The sequence below is a fragment of the Furipterus horrens genome, unplaced genomic scaffold, assembly GCF_987537825.1.
Source record: "Furipterus horrens unplaced genomic scaffold, mFurHor1.1.pri manual_scaffold_1, whole genome shotgun sequence".
NCBI classification, from domain to species: domain Eukaryota; kingdom Metazoa; phylum Chordata; class Mammalia; order Chiroptera; family Furipteridae; genus Furipterus; species Furipterus horrens.
In genome coordinates, this window is record NW_028327171.1 from 179,018,691 (window position 1) to 179,035,983 (window position 17,293).

The 17,293-nt window shown below is 37.4% G+C and overlaps 1 protein-coding gene across 1 annotated transcript in view; it reads left to right on the plus strand.

Annotated features, from left to right (window-relative positions):
- The window catches only part of FAM171B (family with sequence similarity 171 member B), a 65,393-nt gene extending 60,052 nt beyond the window's left edge, over positions 1 to 5,341 (plus strand). Inside the window, exons 7-8 of the mRNA XM_090281495.1 lie at positions 3,129 to 3,246; positions 3,482 to 5,341. Of these exons, the coding sequence (XP_090137621.1) occupies positions 3,129 to 3,246; positions 3,482 to 4,820 (1,457 nt within the window). The 3' untranslated portion in view covers positions 4,821 to 5,341. The remainder of the gene's footprint in view (positions 1 to 3,128; positions 3,247 to 3,481) is intronic.
- The last annotated feature ends 11,952 nt before the right edge of the window (positions 5,342 to 17,293 follow it).

Consider the following 17,293-nt stretch of genomic DNA (forward strand, 5'->3'; position numbering starts at 1 on the left):
TTTTGGTTGAGTGTCTTGGCTCCCAGCTGAGAGGCAGCTGTGACCTGGCTGTTTTCGTGCTGATCAGGAATACTGCCAGTGCACATACTGATCTAGAATGTGGAGGGTGTTTTACATACATTTTTCTGCAACATTCGCTCCTCTAATTTATTACAGCTGTCCATTAATTTGAAGACGCAGTTTTTCTGAAAAATTTTTTTGAAAATAGTTTTTAATTTTCATTTTTGTTTTCAACCTTTGAATTTTAACTGTGCAACAAGACTTTTAATGAAGCCAAAATTCAGTATTCCAATACAAGAAATACAAGCCATTAACCGTATATGATCAAAAGGGATGTTCTCTCTTTCTATTTTTTGACTTAGTGCTTATAAGATTAATTATTCAGAAACCAGAGGGTGGTTACTTTTATTCTTTATGATGCGAAATATCATGCAATCTTGCTAGCTGTCTGACCTTATCCCATTCTAGATTTGCAACTATAATGAAATATTGATGAAAAAGCACAATTAATATTTAATGCTTCAACTCAACTAAATCCAAGTTATTTCATTTCTAATAAAAGTAGCCTAAGGAGCACTTGAGTTTTATAGAGAAGTGTACCTTCCACTAAACATATTCCTGAACAACCAATTCATATATTTTATGAATTATAAAAGCTGAATAATTTTCTAAAATATGGTGAAGTTTTGCTTCAGCTTATATGTTGCAAAAGATTTCTGTGAACAAGAGTAGGAAATTAGAACTGAGATTCCCATTTAGTTTGAATAAATACCTTCTGGTGATGTGTTTATTCTGCAAGCATATCACAATCTAATGAACACTATACTAGAGACATGGATAACTTGATTGTAGTTCTGGGTTTGCCAGTAACTAACTGGGTGTGTTTGAACTAGGTACTTATCCATCTTAGTATTAGTTTCCTTATTTCTAAATGGTTTTGGATATGATGTTTCCTAATATCGCAAAACATTTTAGGGTGTGTTACTGTAAAATCAAAATTGGTCCCATCATGGGCTGTTTACTGTGCTGGAGCTACGTTAGTAGTAATTTGGTTAATAGGGAAATCTATTTTTTTAAATAAAAAATAGAATTCTGGAATTTCTTGAAAAAATACTGAGTACAAGAAACTAGTTTTTCATAGATTGTTCTAGGTTAAGTATGTAGGTGAATACAGTTTAATATACAAGTACTTATTCTTAAATATTCATTTTCAGATGTATTTGTTTCAAAAATATATTGTAATTTTCTGCCTTTCTAACCTCTTCTAGACATACATACACACAGATCTGTAATTTTTTGCTTTTGTTGTACATATAGGATTTGGGATAAACCCAATAGTATCAGCTTCCTATTTCCAAAAGTGAGTTTCATTGGAATCCTGTGGAGTCAAAATTGCTCCTTTGCAGATCTGGATTCTGAATAAGAATCTATAGATAGAATTGTTATTTCTTTTTCTTTGAAGAAATTTCATGTTATGTAATGTTGGAGTTGGTTGCCTGTTAGATATGATAAATACTTTATTAGTAATAACGATATAAAAGTGTGACTAATCTGGTACCTATTCTTACATAACCTTGAAGTTCTACAACAGTGTAGTATAGCTGAGACTTACTGAGTACTTATCATGTGCTAATCACTGTTCTGGGTGTTTTATAAGTATTAAGTCATTTGATCCTAAACAACCCACGTGGGTTCAGTATGACAGAACGAGCTAAGATACAAAGAAATGAAACTTGCCCGAGACCACGTAGAAATGGAACGGTGAGGCCAGGATTTCATTTCAGGCAGTCTGGCCCCAAAGTCTGTATACAGACCCACAGTGCTGCTTCTCCGAATCTTTTACTATTACAGTTACTTTACTTTTGTTCAATTAGATGATGCAAAATTTAAAGGATAAATTTAAAGACCTCATGACCGACCCCTTGTCCCAATGTCGTTGGTAAAGGGGAAGGTCTCACTCTGGAGGTTTTCTCTTGGTAGAGATGACCAGAAAATGCCTTGTCTCACTGTTCTCATCACCTTTTCATCCTGAATATATGTTATAGTCTATTTGATAATGATCAGTGGAGTTGTTATGTATATTTTTTAACAAAATGAAGTCTTAGTGATACTGAAAAGACTACCTTAAGACTAGTTGCCTAGTCGCATTGATTTTTTTGCAGAGTCTTAGTGGCCCACACCTGTCATATTAGTGTATTTGTCAGTTAAGCTTATCAACTACATTGTACCTAGGTGCTCTCTCAGAGAGGGGCATAGTGGGTCAGCTGTGCCTCTGCTGGGCTCAGCTTCCTGGGATCATGGCACCTTCTTATTCTATAGCCCAGGCTGAAGGAGTTGCAACTTTTAATCCTTCGAGTCTCAGAATTTTTGGATTCTCTCTAGTGCTTTCATCCCTGCTTATTTTGGCACATTTTATTTTGAATTTATCTTTAAAAATTTTTTAATTGAATGCAGCTAGTAACAGTCCAGACTCTCTACTGGTATTTTGTCCCAAAACCTCTTTGCACAAAGCTAGGATTAATTGGAAATATTTTTCTCCCAGTTTATGCCACCAAATGTTCTGCCACTACATGACTTAGGTTACCATTTTTACTGCTTACTGAAACAATTTCCTCACTCCCTGGCCTGAAACCAGCATCACATATTTTAGAGTTTTATCACAGCAGCATTTCAGCCTCTCGGTACCAATGTCTGTAACAGCCATTGTTGCAGTGATAGAGAAATCTCGTATCTCAATGGCTAACAATGGCAAATATTTATTTGTTGCTTACATTTCATAACCATTGCACTTGGCTCTGTTCAATTCAACATTTTTCTCATTTTGGAACCTAGGTTGAAGGAATACCAACTCCCTGGCATATTAGAGGACCTTCTATGGTCCTATAAGAGGGCAGGGCCATATCATGCAACCTTATTTAAGCTGCTCGCATATCACAGGGCATAGCAAGTCAGTTGATGAAGCCCAAAGGGTGGAGAATTCTCCGCACACAGGAAGCCTGCCTTTGGAGGGGAATGAACAATACAACTTTGTACATATACAAAATCTGCTTCACCCGGGATAGGGCACAGTTAGAAATTTGTTCTAAAATATATTTTCTTTTTGTTTATATTGAACCATTTATATTCAGGTATAAATGGAGACTCAAAGGACATAACTGCCTACCACACAGTGTTTCTTACAGCCATATTAGGAGGAACAATAGTCATTGTCATTGGATTTTTTGCTGTACTGCTTTGTTATTGCAGGTAAGAAAATATTAATGCATATAACCCCCAAAAAGTATCACGTCAGAATGTTCTGTGTATTACAAAATTTATTTGTAGAAATCAATGGATTACTCTGTAAAATATGTAGATTAAAATAAAAATGGTTATATTCTAACAGCATTGCCTATATAACGTATATATCATGTGATGAATATTTAAGTGAACCTTCTAGATTTTCAGTTATAAGCATTGTTTACCTTTTCTTCTACTGTAGGGATAAATGTGGTACTCCCCAGAAACGAGAAAGAAATATCACTAAACTTGAGGTCCTCAAGAGAGACCAGACAACTTCAACAACACACATCAATCACATCAGTTCAGTCAAAGTTGCGTTAAAAGCCGAGGACAAGACACAGTTATTCAATGCCAAAAACTCATACAGCCCACACAAAAAGGAACCATCCAAGACAGAAGCAGAAGAAATAGTTTCCATGGTAAAAACTCGGGACAATTTTAAAATCTACAGTGAAGATGTTTCATTTCTCTCAGCCAGTCAAAATAATTACTCAAGAAACCCAACACAGTCTTTGGAGTCCAATGTAGTGTCCAAGCAGCCTAAACATATTAACAACAATCTGTCTTCCTTAGGTGATGCTCAAGAAGAAAAGAGGTATCTCACAGGTAATGAAGAGGTGTATGGGCGTTCCCACATTCCTGAACAGCTTATGCATATCTACAGCCAGCCCATTGCCATCCTTCAAACATCTGACCTTTTCTCCACTCCAGAGCAGTTACATACTGCTAAGTCAGCTACTTTGCCAAGAAAGGGACAGTTAGTCTATGGCCAATTAATGGAACCCGTTAATAGAGAGAACTTTACACAGACCTTGCCCAAAATGCCAGTGCATTCTCATACACAGCCTCCAGATGCCAGGGAAGAGAACATCCCACTTGAAGGTCAACAGAGCTTGCCATCCCAAACTTCAGACTGGAGCCGATATTCGAACAGCTTACTAGAATCTGTTTCTGTTCCTGGAACACTAAATGAAGCTGTTGTAATGACTCCCTTTTCATCAGAGCTTCAAGGGATTTCAGAACAGACCCTCCTGGAGCTGTCCAAAGGAAAGCCCTCCCCTCACCCTAGAGCCTGGTTCGTGTCTCTTGATGGAAAGCCAGTTGCACAAGTGAGGCATTCCTTTATAGACCTGAAAAAGGGCAAGAGAACCCAGAGCAATGACACAAGTCTGGACTCTGGGGTGGACATGAATGAGCATCACTCAAGTAGGAAACTCGAGAGGGAGAAAACGTTCATCAAAAGCATGCATCAGCCTAAGATTCTTTACTTAGAAGATTTAGACCTGAGCAGCAGTGAGAGTGGAACTACCGTCTGCTCCCCGGAGGACCCAGCTTTAAGGCACATTCTAGATGGAGGGAGTGGAGCTATCATGGAGCATCCGCGGGAAGAGTCCCCAGGAAGGAAAAGCACTGCTGAAGATTGTGAAGCCAGTACGTCCCCCACAAGAAAACGGGGCCGACCACCACTAGCCAAAAGAGATAGCAAAACTAATATCTGGAAGAAGCGAGAGGAACGCCCACTGATTCCCATAAATTAACACCATGGATGGTTGTGTCTCTGTTCTCTTGTGCTGTTTATTCTCGCTTCTTGTTGTAAATTGCAGTATGAACTTCGTAAGAAGGTGAGTCCGAGTGATCCAATGGTCCCTGGACATGTCTCAAGCAGAGTAAATAGTAAAATGGTAATTCAGTAATGAGAGAGAAAGATACTAAGGAATGCTTTTTCTGACTCATTCTTTTCCTTTGTTTTTGGGTGCTGAATTTGAAGTATCCAAGAGTTCAAAATGTAAAGTAGCTTCAAGATGTTAGTTGTCAGCCAACTCAGCCCTGACTCACATAGTAACATCATGCAATGTGTACTCCTGAAGTTGCTTCCATTTAAAAATGTTGCCTCTGCTTTGATTTCCACTACTCCCTGTGAAACATTCAGAAATGAAACTATTCTTCAGGCATCATATTTTTGCCATATTACTGTTACGTTCTCCACTGCCTATACTTGAAAATAACTTGATAAATGTTCTGGATTGATGTAATTCTAGTTTAAAGGCCAAACTTTTTTTTTTTGTTGTTTTTTTGTTTTTTTTTTGCTTTAAACAGCATGTATATTGTACCAACCCCAAAGTAAATCCCATATTCATATAAGATAGGCAAGAAGCTATTTGGTTGTTAGAGAGGGAAACTCCAGCAATTTTGTTGTTTTTGGATATAACGTCACAAAATAAATGGTAAGGTAATAATTTCTTATTTAGAAATTTGAGAAATGAAGGCTCTGATACTACATTTTTATTAAAATTTTTATTTTCCCCTTCCTCAAAAGTGAAGTGAGCTTAGCTGTCAAGGAGAACTTTACACCAGTATGGTCCCTGACTGGTGTGGCTCAGTGGGTTGGGCATCGTCCCGCAAACCGTAAAGTCACTGGTTTGATTCCCACCCAGGCACATGCCTGGGTTGCAAGTCAGGTCCCCTGTTGGGGGCACGCAAGAGGCAACCAATCAATGTTTCTTGCCCTCTCTTTCTCTTCCTCTCTAACAATAAATAAAACTTAAACAAACAACTTTACACCAGTCTGGAAAGTCAAACAAACAAAAAAAACCTTGTCTTTAGTTTAATATTCACTGATACATGTAAACTAAAATCAGTTTTAAGATATGTCTTCTATTTTTAAAAAATTCTGGCACTGAAATGCTAATTAAACTTTATTTTTAAAAATCAGTAAATTGGAAGTTTCTTAGGAATATTAAAAAATTAATATCTAAAGGAAATATTTGTTTTTTTCTTAAATATTGATGAGCTTAAAAAGAAGTGTCATTTCCCTTAGACTCAAATATACCGTTAGGATGTTAAGTATCCATAGATTTTTTTTTTTCCTGTTAACATTCATAAAAGATGTTTGAGAAAAACAGTTTCAATTTCATGGGAAAAGTAAAAGTTTTTTCTTAAGTCACTTATAGCCTTTGCAGCATTCCCCCCTGCCCCTAGTTTTGGAAATAATATGTCCATATCCTTTTCATCATAGCAAATAATTCAGTGTGAACACATTCAACAGCTGTTTTTAATTATAAGTGTCTTCAACTCTGAATTATCATTGATATGCCCTAAAAATAAATCTTTGTTAAGTAAAATTAATTTATCCCATTTTTCTTAAAACGTCCATGAAGGCAAATGTCTGAAGCAGAGTTCCCTTTTCCCTTGGGGAAAAAAAATGGAATGAAATTGCTTTATTTCTCATTTCTACTAATCAACACGAGAGCAACATAAAGACCCCAAGGCACAGAAGTTGAAAGAACCAAAATTAGCCACATTAGCTTTAAGTTATAAATTGATGTACAATGAAAGAACTACAGTTTTTTTTCCATCCAGTTAGTAGACTTCAGCCAATGTTTTTCCTGTAACCACTTCTGAAGCATCTAACCTGTCAGATGATACTGCTACTTTTCTGTATTAACCCAAAGAGCTTAAAGACCAAGGCAAAATTTGCTCTATTTCACCCCATACATAGAAGAGATAGATGTTTTGGTAATACCTAGGTTTACATTAATTTTTGTGGGGTGTAGTGATAAGGCTCATAATTAGAGGAAGGTTTTTATTGGTCTTATACAGAAAGATACATTAAAAGCGGCATAAATGAAATGTCTTTGAAAAGGTTAAGGAGTTAGTGCTCTGCTGAAGTGCCTTTGATATAGACTTGCTTTATTAGAAGGATATGATAACATCGTTCTTACATGTGCATTTTCTTGATGTTAGCCAAATTAAGCAGATGTGCAGTTTTCGTTAAAAAATATAGACCTAGTGTTTCATGTTGGAACAATGAATTTTGCATGCAAGTAGTATTTATCATTTGTGTACCTAATTGCTTTTTGAATCTAGTTTATGTTGATACATATAGTGAAATATTGTACTTCTTCAATATTTTGAATGTGTATTTCTCCCACCTTTAAGTAAAAATGTTTCATTTCTCGGCTTAGTAATGGAATACACGTTAATGAATAAGTGGCATACCTGAATGGTATACCCTTTTATCCTTGTGTAAAGGAAACGAGAAGATGTATCCCCAAGGGCTTTTCTAGAAACACATTTTTTGGTTTCAGAATAAAACCTTATTTTTTTATACACTGCACATTCTGTTCTCAATTGGGAAGTGTAGGCAATTTATCTTTTCTAATGATTAAAAATGTGTAACTTCTCATTTGTGAGTAGTTCACAAAGTTCCTGTTAAAAAGCTGAAGCCATCTACTTTTTCTTAACCCAAGTGATAATAAACCATAATATTTACACCTTTCTTAAATTTTTAAATTGAAAACCAACCCAGTTTTTTGCAAATATAAACCTAGAACATTTTGGTCACAAATTGTTAACATTTGTGGATCCTTTGTATATATTTTGCATATATCGTAAAAGCAAAATTATCCCTCAATTAACTGATGGATTCGTTTACTAAAGCACAGCTATATGTATTTTTGAATACATATTAAGATCTTGAGACTTTATAAAAATCAATTTTTATGACATTTAGGCAGTTGTATAGGGATTACCCCCTTTTATAACACAGTACACCAAGAAGGTCACACATGTTGAATAAAAGTACTCCTTTGCTTTGGCAATCATTTTCAGATCACTTCCTCAGTATTCAAGTCCTCTGTTATCAACACATATTATAGAGTATAAGGGATCTATGGGTCGAATAATACCCTTCAAAACCTCCCAGAAAGGAGAAGCTCAAAGTTACATATTCATTTAGAGGGAATGAGTTCCTATGTACTGGCTTTGTAAAGAATTTGTGTTAATTTCTATCTCAGATGTAGTTGACATTTTGCCCTCTGTTTCCCAGTGTTTCTATCTTTTGTATTATTTCATCAGAGGAATCTCACATTTCAGTGTATACTTCTTGCCGTTACTACTATCTTTACTGCTGAACAAGGTAACAATTCAAAGATTTGTAAAATGTTAAACATACTTCATTAAAGATAATAAAGGAAATCTAAAAATGTACTGATGCATTGTTTACTTTGGGTAAACTACAAACCCTCTCTAAATTGTTGTTTAATCTAATACCCAAACCCTCTCTAAATTGTTATTTAATAAGTATTCAATCAACCCTTTTAATTTATTAAACTCCCTATGGTAAAATAAACATATATTTGAATATCCTTTATATAATTGAACTTGATTTCTCTTTGCATGTCATGTTCTCCAAAGTTCACATTTTATTATTAAAGCTGAATATACATATTTTCCTCCAATGAGAAGACTTCTTAAGATAATGTGATAGAATGTAAAATAAATTGCAATTCCCAAAATACCTAACTCAGAATATGATACAATATCTCCTTCCCATCTTTAAAAATATTCTTTGGACTTTAAACCTAAGACTAAATGATAACAAAGGCTATTTCCACTTGTAATGTTACATCTCCTTCAAGAGCCCTTCTTAAGTTCAGGCAGTTTTAGAATCATTATCCTGAGTGCCATGTTTTTAGACGTTTTGCATAACATAAATTAATATGGTACTAAAAATACCATATTATTTGTTCAGTGCTAATGGGGTTTGTGCTCTAAATCCACTCACAAATACAATGGAGATTATGACACTCCCCCCTCCCCCAACACTGGCATTGAAGGAGACACTTCCATTTGGATCCCTGCCAGATTTAAGCCTGGTTGTAGGCACCTTTGTACCAGGGGCTGTTCTCCCTCTAGGAGAGTCGGGAGTCTCCACAGAAATGATGCAGCTCCTGAAAGAGTCATGCAGGACCCAAGCTCACATGAAACTGGTTGTAATAAACAGATTTCATCAATCATAATCAGAAACTTAGCTGCCAAGCATGATTTTCACGAGCTTGTCATCACATTCTCATCTCAGAAGGAAAATATGAGATGGCTGATATGTAGAACTATAGAAAAGGTAGTTGATAGAGTTGGATATTTTAATGAGTTTGTCAAAAATGATTCACCTATCAGTACTTTAATTATGACAGCTAATCAGGGACCCTTTGAACTACATGCTGGAAAAATGTTAAACTATACCACAGTGTTGCTTTATCTAGGCATCATAAAATCACCCTTAGACCCTTTTTAAAATAGGTACACTATAAATAGATGTAGAGCAAGACAGCTTCCATCTGTAAATTCTTTCTAAATCAATTATGGAGTTAGTTTCTTTTGAGAAATCGGCCCTATTGTCTTATATTTGGATTTGTTTGCTCCATCAAAATAAGTATTTCCTTGACTTCTTATCTTTTTCCTTTATTTTAAGCCTCTGTTTATTTCGGGACTGTGGATTTTGTCCATTAAGTATTTTTTTCTTTATAAAAACATCTTCAGAGTTTCACTAGAGAAGAGCCATCTAGAAATCAATCAAAATTTGTAATGTTAAATACAAAATTAATATACTCAACTATGAATGATGAAAAAACATTTTCATTAAATATATATGTAATGAACCTAGGGGTGCATATATCTTTGCAAATAAGTTTTTTTTTTAAGTATATTTTATTATGTTGTTACAGTAGTTCCAGTTTTTTCCCCCTTTGCTGCTTTCTGCCCAGTACCCCTCTTCCCTCCAGCAATCCCACCCCCCTTAGTTCATGTCCATGGGTCATGCATATAAATTCTTTGGCTTCACCCTTTCCTATATTATTCTGAACTTCCCCCTGTCTATTTTGTACCAACCAATTATGCTTCTTAGTCCCTGCACCATTTCCCCATTTCTCCCCCCCGCCACCCCCCCAGCTCATAACCCTCCAAATGATCCCCATACCTATGATTCTCTTCCTATTCTGGTTTGCTTAGTTGGATTTTGTTTTTATTTTTTAGATTCAGTTATTGATAGTTGTGAGTTGTCATTTTGGTGTTCATAGTTTTGATCTTCTTAAGTAAGTCCCTTTGGCATTTCATATAAAAAGGGCTTGGTGATGATGAACTCCTTTAGCTTCACCTTGTCTGGGAAGCACTCCATCTGTCCATCCATTCTAAATGATACTTTGCTGGATAGAGTAATCCTGATTGCAGGTTGCCTTTCATCACATTGAATACTGCTTGCCAGTCCCTTCCTGCCTGCAAAGTGTCCTCTGAGAAATCAGCTGATAATCCTATAGGCACCCCCGTGTAGGCAACTCTCTGCCTCTCTCTTGCTGCCCCCAGGACTCTGTCTTTATCTTTCACCTTTGGCATCTCAATCATGCTGCGTCCTGGTGTGGTCCCCTCTGGGTCCAGCTCGCCTGGGACCCTCTATGCTTCCCGGACCTGTATGGCCATGTCTCTCACAAAATTTGGGAAGTTTTCCTCATTTTTTTCAATTCTTGCTTCCTCATTCTGCACCGGTTGACTTATTTTCTTCCTTATGTTCCAAATCGTTAATTTGAACCCTGGTTTCCTTCCCTTCACCATTGGTTTTGGGTGGATTTTCCTTCATTTCACTTAGCATAGCCTTCACTTCTCTTATGTGTCTGCCATACTCAAGCATATCTGTCAAGCTTGTGGGCATCTTTATCACCAGTGTTTTGAATTCTGCATCTGTTAGGTTGGCTATCTCCTTGTTGCTTAGTTCTCCCACTGGAACCTTGATCTGTTCCCCCTTTTGGGCCATACTTCTCTGTCTCCTCATTCTGACAGGCTCCTGTGTTTTTTTGCCTCCGCATCCCAGGTAGACCTGTCGCTCTTGTTACGTTGTAAGGGGCAGAGCCTTAGGGATTCTTCAGTGCAAGGCAACCTGTTTCACCACGTTGTGGCATTGTATGTCGGGGAGGGGTCTGAAGGAACAATGCTGCCTGCCCAGCACTCACTCCTTTTCCAGGCACCTCTCCCACTTCCATACCAGACTAGCACCCCTCTAGCTGCTGCCCTGTCCGTAGTTCCCAGAATGGGTGGGTCTGTGGACTTTCTAGGACCCTGGGGACTAGAAACAATCGGACTCTGCTGAGAAACTGGCAGTTTCTGCCTCCGCCCCGACCCCCACTGCTCTGCACAGTCAGGAGCAATGAGGCTTGATTTTCCCCAGTGCTGGGACTGTGAGCTGCGAGGTCTGTTGAGAAGCTGGGAACACTCCCCAGGGGTGCCTCCCAACTTTTTAAAATGTGTGACTGCGCTTTCTCCCGGCCTGCCGCTGCCCCACCACACCGCATCCTCTCTGCCCCGGCTCCACCCCTCCTACCTGTCTGGATGAGTATTTCTTTATATCTTTGTTTGCTGGACTTCCATGTAGTTTGATTTTCTGGAACTTCTGGTTGTTTCTAGTTTTGAGGTAGTTGTATTCCTTAGTTGTGGAGGGAGACACAGCGTGTCTGTCTACACCTCCATCTTGGCCGGAAGTCGCAAGTAAGTGTTTCCAAGTTTTGTTGGTAGATACCAAGGAGGGGGTTGCTGGGTCACGTGGTAACTCTATTCTTAGTTTTTTGAGGAACCACTATACTGTTTTATGAAGGGGCTGTACCAGTTTATATTCCCACCAGCAGTGAATGAGGATTCCTTTTTTTCCATAACCTCTTCAACATTCGTTATTTTCTGTCTTGTTGATAATAGCTGTTCTAATGGTTGTGAGGTGGTATCTCATTGTAGTTTTGACAGAGGGAAGGGCGCAGGAGGTAGGAGAAGGTAAAGGGGTCCAAATATATGAAGAGAGAAGATGATTTATTATGGGTGGTGGGCACATAATGCAACATACACATCACGTATCATGGAAATGTACACCAGAAACCTATATGATCCTATTAACCAATGTCACCCCAATAAATTTAATTAAAAATATACACGCAGCACATTTCTTAGGGGAAAATTGTGATAACTATTTTCATTCTAAAATAGCTAAGCTTAAAGATTACATCTATGGTATTTTTCAAAATATTGCAGTAATACTTTATTTGCTATAATACAGGAATATCTTATTTCTGTTGGAAAGCTCACATCTTGAAAAGTGTATTTTGTTTTTTTCCATTTGTTCACAAAACCTTCCCTGTTTGAACCCTGCATTTCCTGATTTTCAAACCTATACTTGCCATGGTTGTAAATAATATTCCATAGTCCTATAGGGATATCCTAATTTCCCAAATGATTTAGTCTTTTTTTCTTTTTTTTCCTTTAGGTTTACTAGGAGTTTCATAATTGATGTGTTGACTGGTTTCAATCCTTGTAGACCTTATTAATACACTAGCCTAAGAGCAGTTTAATTCAAAACAAACGAGGTAATTGCATTCCCAGGAGTCTCTGGGTTTATTACACTTGAACAGTTTAGTTAAAAACCTTTCCTAAAGGCTATATTGAAAAGCATAATTGTGGCTATCAAGCAACATGGAGTAGATATCTCAAAATAATTTTTGTTTTATATATTCCTATATTTCAGCCTAGAAAATATTTTTGTTTTACGTAGTATTTTAAAATTTATTCAGCTTAATAAATTTATCTCTAATATCCAATGCTCTGTAGTAAATTCCATTTTGAAACCTTGATTTTTAATTTAGATCTAAACTTCTGAAAGATATGTGTCCATTTAACACATGTTTATTAACATACTTTTACAGATATTCTATTCTCATTATTATTTTTTATTTTGAGAATATGTTTATTAAAGCTGGGGACAGTGAAACAACGGCTTAGGTTAGAAGAAGCAACATAAGAAAGCCTACGTGGGGCTGCTCTGGTTCCCTAGACACGGTTAGGAAAGAAATGAACCTATGTGGGGCTCCTTTGGCCCACTGGAAAGTCAGGGAAAATGGAGCCTTGGAGACAGGTTCTGGGGGTTAGCCCAGGACAAGTTGCCACTGCCCATTGATCCCCTGGTTACAAGTCTCATGAGCACCCTTAGAGTTTAGAGGATGCACACCTGAGAGGGAGAAAGGTGTGGGCATGCTCCCCCGCATGCCTCATTTAATTTTTTCATTTAGTGTTTATTACTGAATATTTTTGAGTACTGAATGACAAGGAGAAGGCTTGAGAGAAGACCAGTCATTTTCTTCTGGATACAGTACTCCCAATTATAAGGATCTGCAGGGCATCATTTGAATCAATCTTGGGATGGCTATTAGGGTAACATCAGATGTTAGAGCTGATGCAGGCAGTATAAATTTTGGGATTTCTAGATGGCTGTTGTAAAGTACAGATGACCCAGAACATGTAGGGTGAGAAAATATTTCCATTGATGTCATTAAATTATTGTGTAATAAAAAAGTAAAACATTATTCTATTTGAGTATTAAGCTTTACAAATAAGCTAATATATATGTATTTAAGTGAAAAAAAAGACAGCTTCAGTGTCTCCTTTTAAATTTCATAAATATGACTTTTTACATCAAGTTGGGCATAAATTCAATTTTTGTAAGTTTTTTTTTTTTTTTTTTAAGATTTTACTTATATTTAGAGTGACGGGAAGAGAGGGAGAGAAACATCAATGTGTGGCTACCTCTTGCATGCCCCTAACTAGGGACCTGGCCTGCAACCCAGGCATGTGCCCTGACTGGGAATTGAACCAGTGACCCTTTATTTCACAGGCTGGCACTCAATCCACTGAGCCACACCAGTGAGGGCAGAATCTTATTTTTAAATAATTGACAAATAATTATTTTATGTTAATTTCTTCCCTCATTACTAATGTTTTTCCAATAATGCATTTTCACAAAGTTGATTTTCAATAAATACTTGACAAACAAGTGAGCATAAGTCAGATGACCTGGAGACACTTCACATTTCTAGTAAATTTAGTTTCCTCATATTATATAGGTCTGACAATTATCATAATAATTCCCTTATGTGGCCAATGTAAGACTTAAGGTGGTATAGAGGAAAGCATAGGCTAGGCAAATATATTATCATTCTAGGACACTGCATTTGATGAGCTTAATTAATTTACAAGGGGTATTTTTGACTTAACCTCGTTAACTATTGGGATCATCTCCAATTAAAAGCTGATTGCAATCAACACTGCAAAAGACCACATTATATTCCATTTCCCCAGCCTTTAGGGTTTTGTGAGTCCTCTTCAAACCTGATAGCTGTGCAACATAAGGAGTTTGTTTTAATGTTTTGGGGTCCTGCTTCCAAATATTCTGAGTAGGTGGGCCCACAGAAATGTGTTCCTTAGAAGCTACAGGTGATTTTGATGATGAGCTAGATTTGGAAATCTAATATCTTTCTAATGTAAGTGGGTTCCTAGCAGTGTTCCCCACACTGGAACAGTATATTCTAGGCACACTTAAGAAAAAGTTCCTTCAAACTTAAGATGTTTCTAACCTTAGGGTGGTGCACTTGCCCTTCCCTCTTTGGAATGCTCCTTCCTGTTTCTGATCATTGTTGTCCAGGTTGCTGTTGGATTCCTGAGACCTTTCACCCCATCTAAGTTGGCCTCTGACCCTCGATCCCTTGGCACTTCCTATCATACTATCCTGCCCTTATTTTTTCTATTCACTCTCACTTTCTTAAATTATCTTGGTTGCCTACTTAACTCCCTTCCTAGCAGATAAGCTTCTTAAGGATGAGAACCCTCTCTGTCTTGGAAGAGAGATTCAATAGTATGATGAGTAATTAATTGCTTTTCTGAACAGCTGTATCAAATTTAAATTGTTTCTGTAGTTTTTATTTATTTCTTAAAACTAACACTTTCTTGAAAGCCCAAAATAAAGTCTTCAAAATACACATATCTGGGAGTGATGCAGCATAATGGCACAGTGAGAAAATTCCTTGTATTGCCCCATAAATCTACAACTAGTCAGATATCTATAATCCAACAAAGATTCCCCTGTTGAACACATTGGGATGCCTAAGACATCCATATATTGGAACACCTGAAGATGGGTATATTGGAATGTGTAAGGAGGCAGGATGGGACAAACAGCAGAGACAGTGCCTGCAGATACAGCTCCCTGGCTGCCATGGCTAAGCCCGTGGCCCCAGTAAATGCAATAGTGATGCAGGAATCAGGGTGCAGCCCCCACACATTAACAGCCCTCCACCATGACATCAGAGGAGCAAGTAGTGCAGGTAAGTGAAAACAAAACCTTGGGCCACAACACCATCACCAGGAAGAAATAATGCTAATTATCAACTTGCTGAATTGTTAAAATCAAAATTTTACCTAAAAGAGAGGTGTTCACTACTTCAAAAGTGCCAGCAGTGGTACAAACCATCAAGCACCATGAGCAACCAAAGTAAAATGATAACAGAAAGAAAGTGACAGTTCTCCAGAAACCAAACTCAAAGTAATGAAGGACTGTGATCTAAATAATAGAGGCTTCAAAATAGCAAACATGAAGAAACTCAATGGGCTACAAGTCAACACAGAAAGGCAGCTCAATGAGCTCAGGAATAAAATTGATGACAGGAGTATTTTACAAAACAGACTGAAACTATGAGAGAACCAAATAGAAATTCTGGAGCTGAAGAACTCAATAAATGAGATGGAGACTGCAGTAGAAGCACTGGAAATAAAGCAGAACATGTGGGAGAGAGTGACCTCAAAGACAGAAATCTAGAAATGATTTAGTTGGAAGAGGAGAGAGAACTAAGACTTTTCAAAAATGAAAACTACAAGAATATCTGACTCCATTAGAAAGAACAACATAAGTATAGTGGGTTTCCCCTAAGGAGAAGAGAGGGAGAAGGAGATAGAGAACCTATTTCAAGAAATAATGAAACTTACCAAATCTAGGGAAGGAACTAGACATTCAAGTACAAGAAGCTAATATAATAGAACACCTAATTATCTCAATGCAAAAGGCCTTCCCAAGACATGTTAAACTCAAAAGTTAATAATAAAGAAAATTCCCAAGGCAACTAAGGGAAAAAAGATAGTAACCTACAAAGAAAACCCAATAAAGTTATTTTTTTTTAATTTTTAAATATGTTTTATTGATTATACTGTTACAGTTGTCCCAATTTTCCTTCCCTCTGCTCCCCTCCACCTGGTGGTCCCCCTCCCTCCAGCTGTCCCCCCCTTTTAGTCCATGTCCATTGGTTGTGCATGTAGTTCTTCTCAACCTCTTCCTGTCTACTCCATTCCCTCCTACAATGCTTCTTAATTCCTGTACCATCTCCCTCCCTTACCCCCTTCTCCCTCCCTGCTGTCCACCCCCTAATATGCTCCCCATACCTATAGTTCTACTCTCGATGCCTATTTAGTTTGCCTTTGTTTCAATTCCCTGGCTTCTGTTGTTGGTTCTTGTGATGCAGTTTTCATTTTAATGTTCATAGTTTTGATCCTTTTTCTAAACCAGTCCCTTTAACATCTCATATAACAGTGGTTTGGATCTAACAAATTCCTTTAGTTTTATTTTGTCCTGGAAGCACTTTCTCTGCCCTTCTATTCTGAATGACAATTTCGCTGGATAGAGTATTCGTGGCTGTAGGTTTTGGATTTTCATTACTTTGAATATTTCTTGCCAGTCCCTTTCTTGCCTGCAGGGTCTCCCTTGAGAAGTCAGCTGATAGTCTAATTGGGACCCCTTTGTACATGATTCTTCTCTTCTCTCTTGCTGCTTTTAAGATTCTCTCTTTATCTTTAATTTTTGACAGTTTGATTATAATGTGTCTTGGAGTGTTTCTCCCTGGGTCCAGTTTTTCTGGAACTCTCTGTGCTTCCTGGACCTGTAAGTCTATTTCCTTCCCCAAGATTGGGAAGTTCTGCTTTATTATATTTTCACTTAATTTTTCAATTTCTAGTTCTTCTTCTTTGCCCTCTGGCAATCCTATAATCCATATGTTCAATCTCTTATAGCTGTTCCAGAGGTTTCTGATCCTCTTCTCACTTTCCTTGCCTCTGTTTCCTCTTTCCACACTGGTTGACTGTTTGTTCCTTCTCTATGTTCTGGTTTGTTGATTTGATCTCTGGATTTTATTTCCTCACCACTTGTCTCATTTGTGTTTTTGTTCTTTTCAGTATGAGTGGTTTTCAGTCCTTTCTTTTCTTGTTCCAAATCTTTTGTTAATTCTGTAAGCCACCTAATAACTATAGCTCTGAATTGAGCCTCTGACAGGTTTCTTTTTGTTCATCTGTCATATCCTTCATGTGTTGCCTGATGAGCTGCATCACC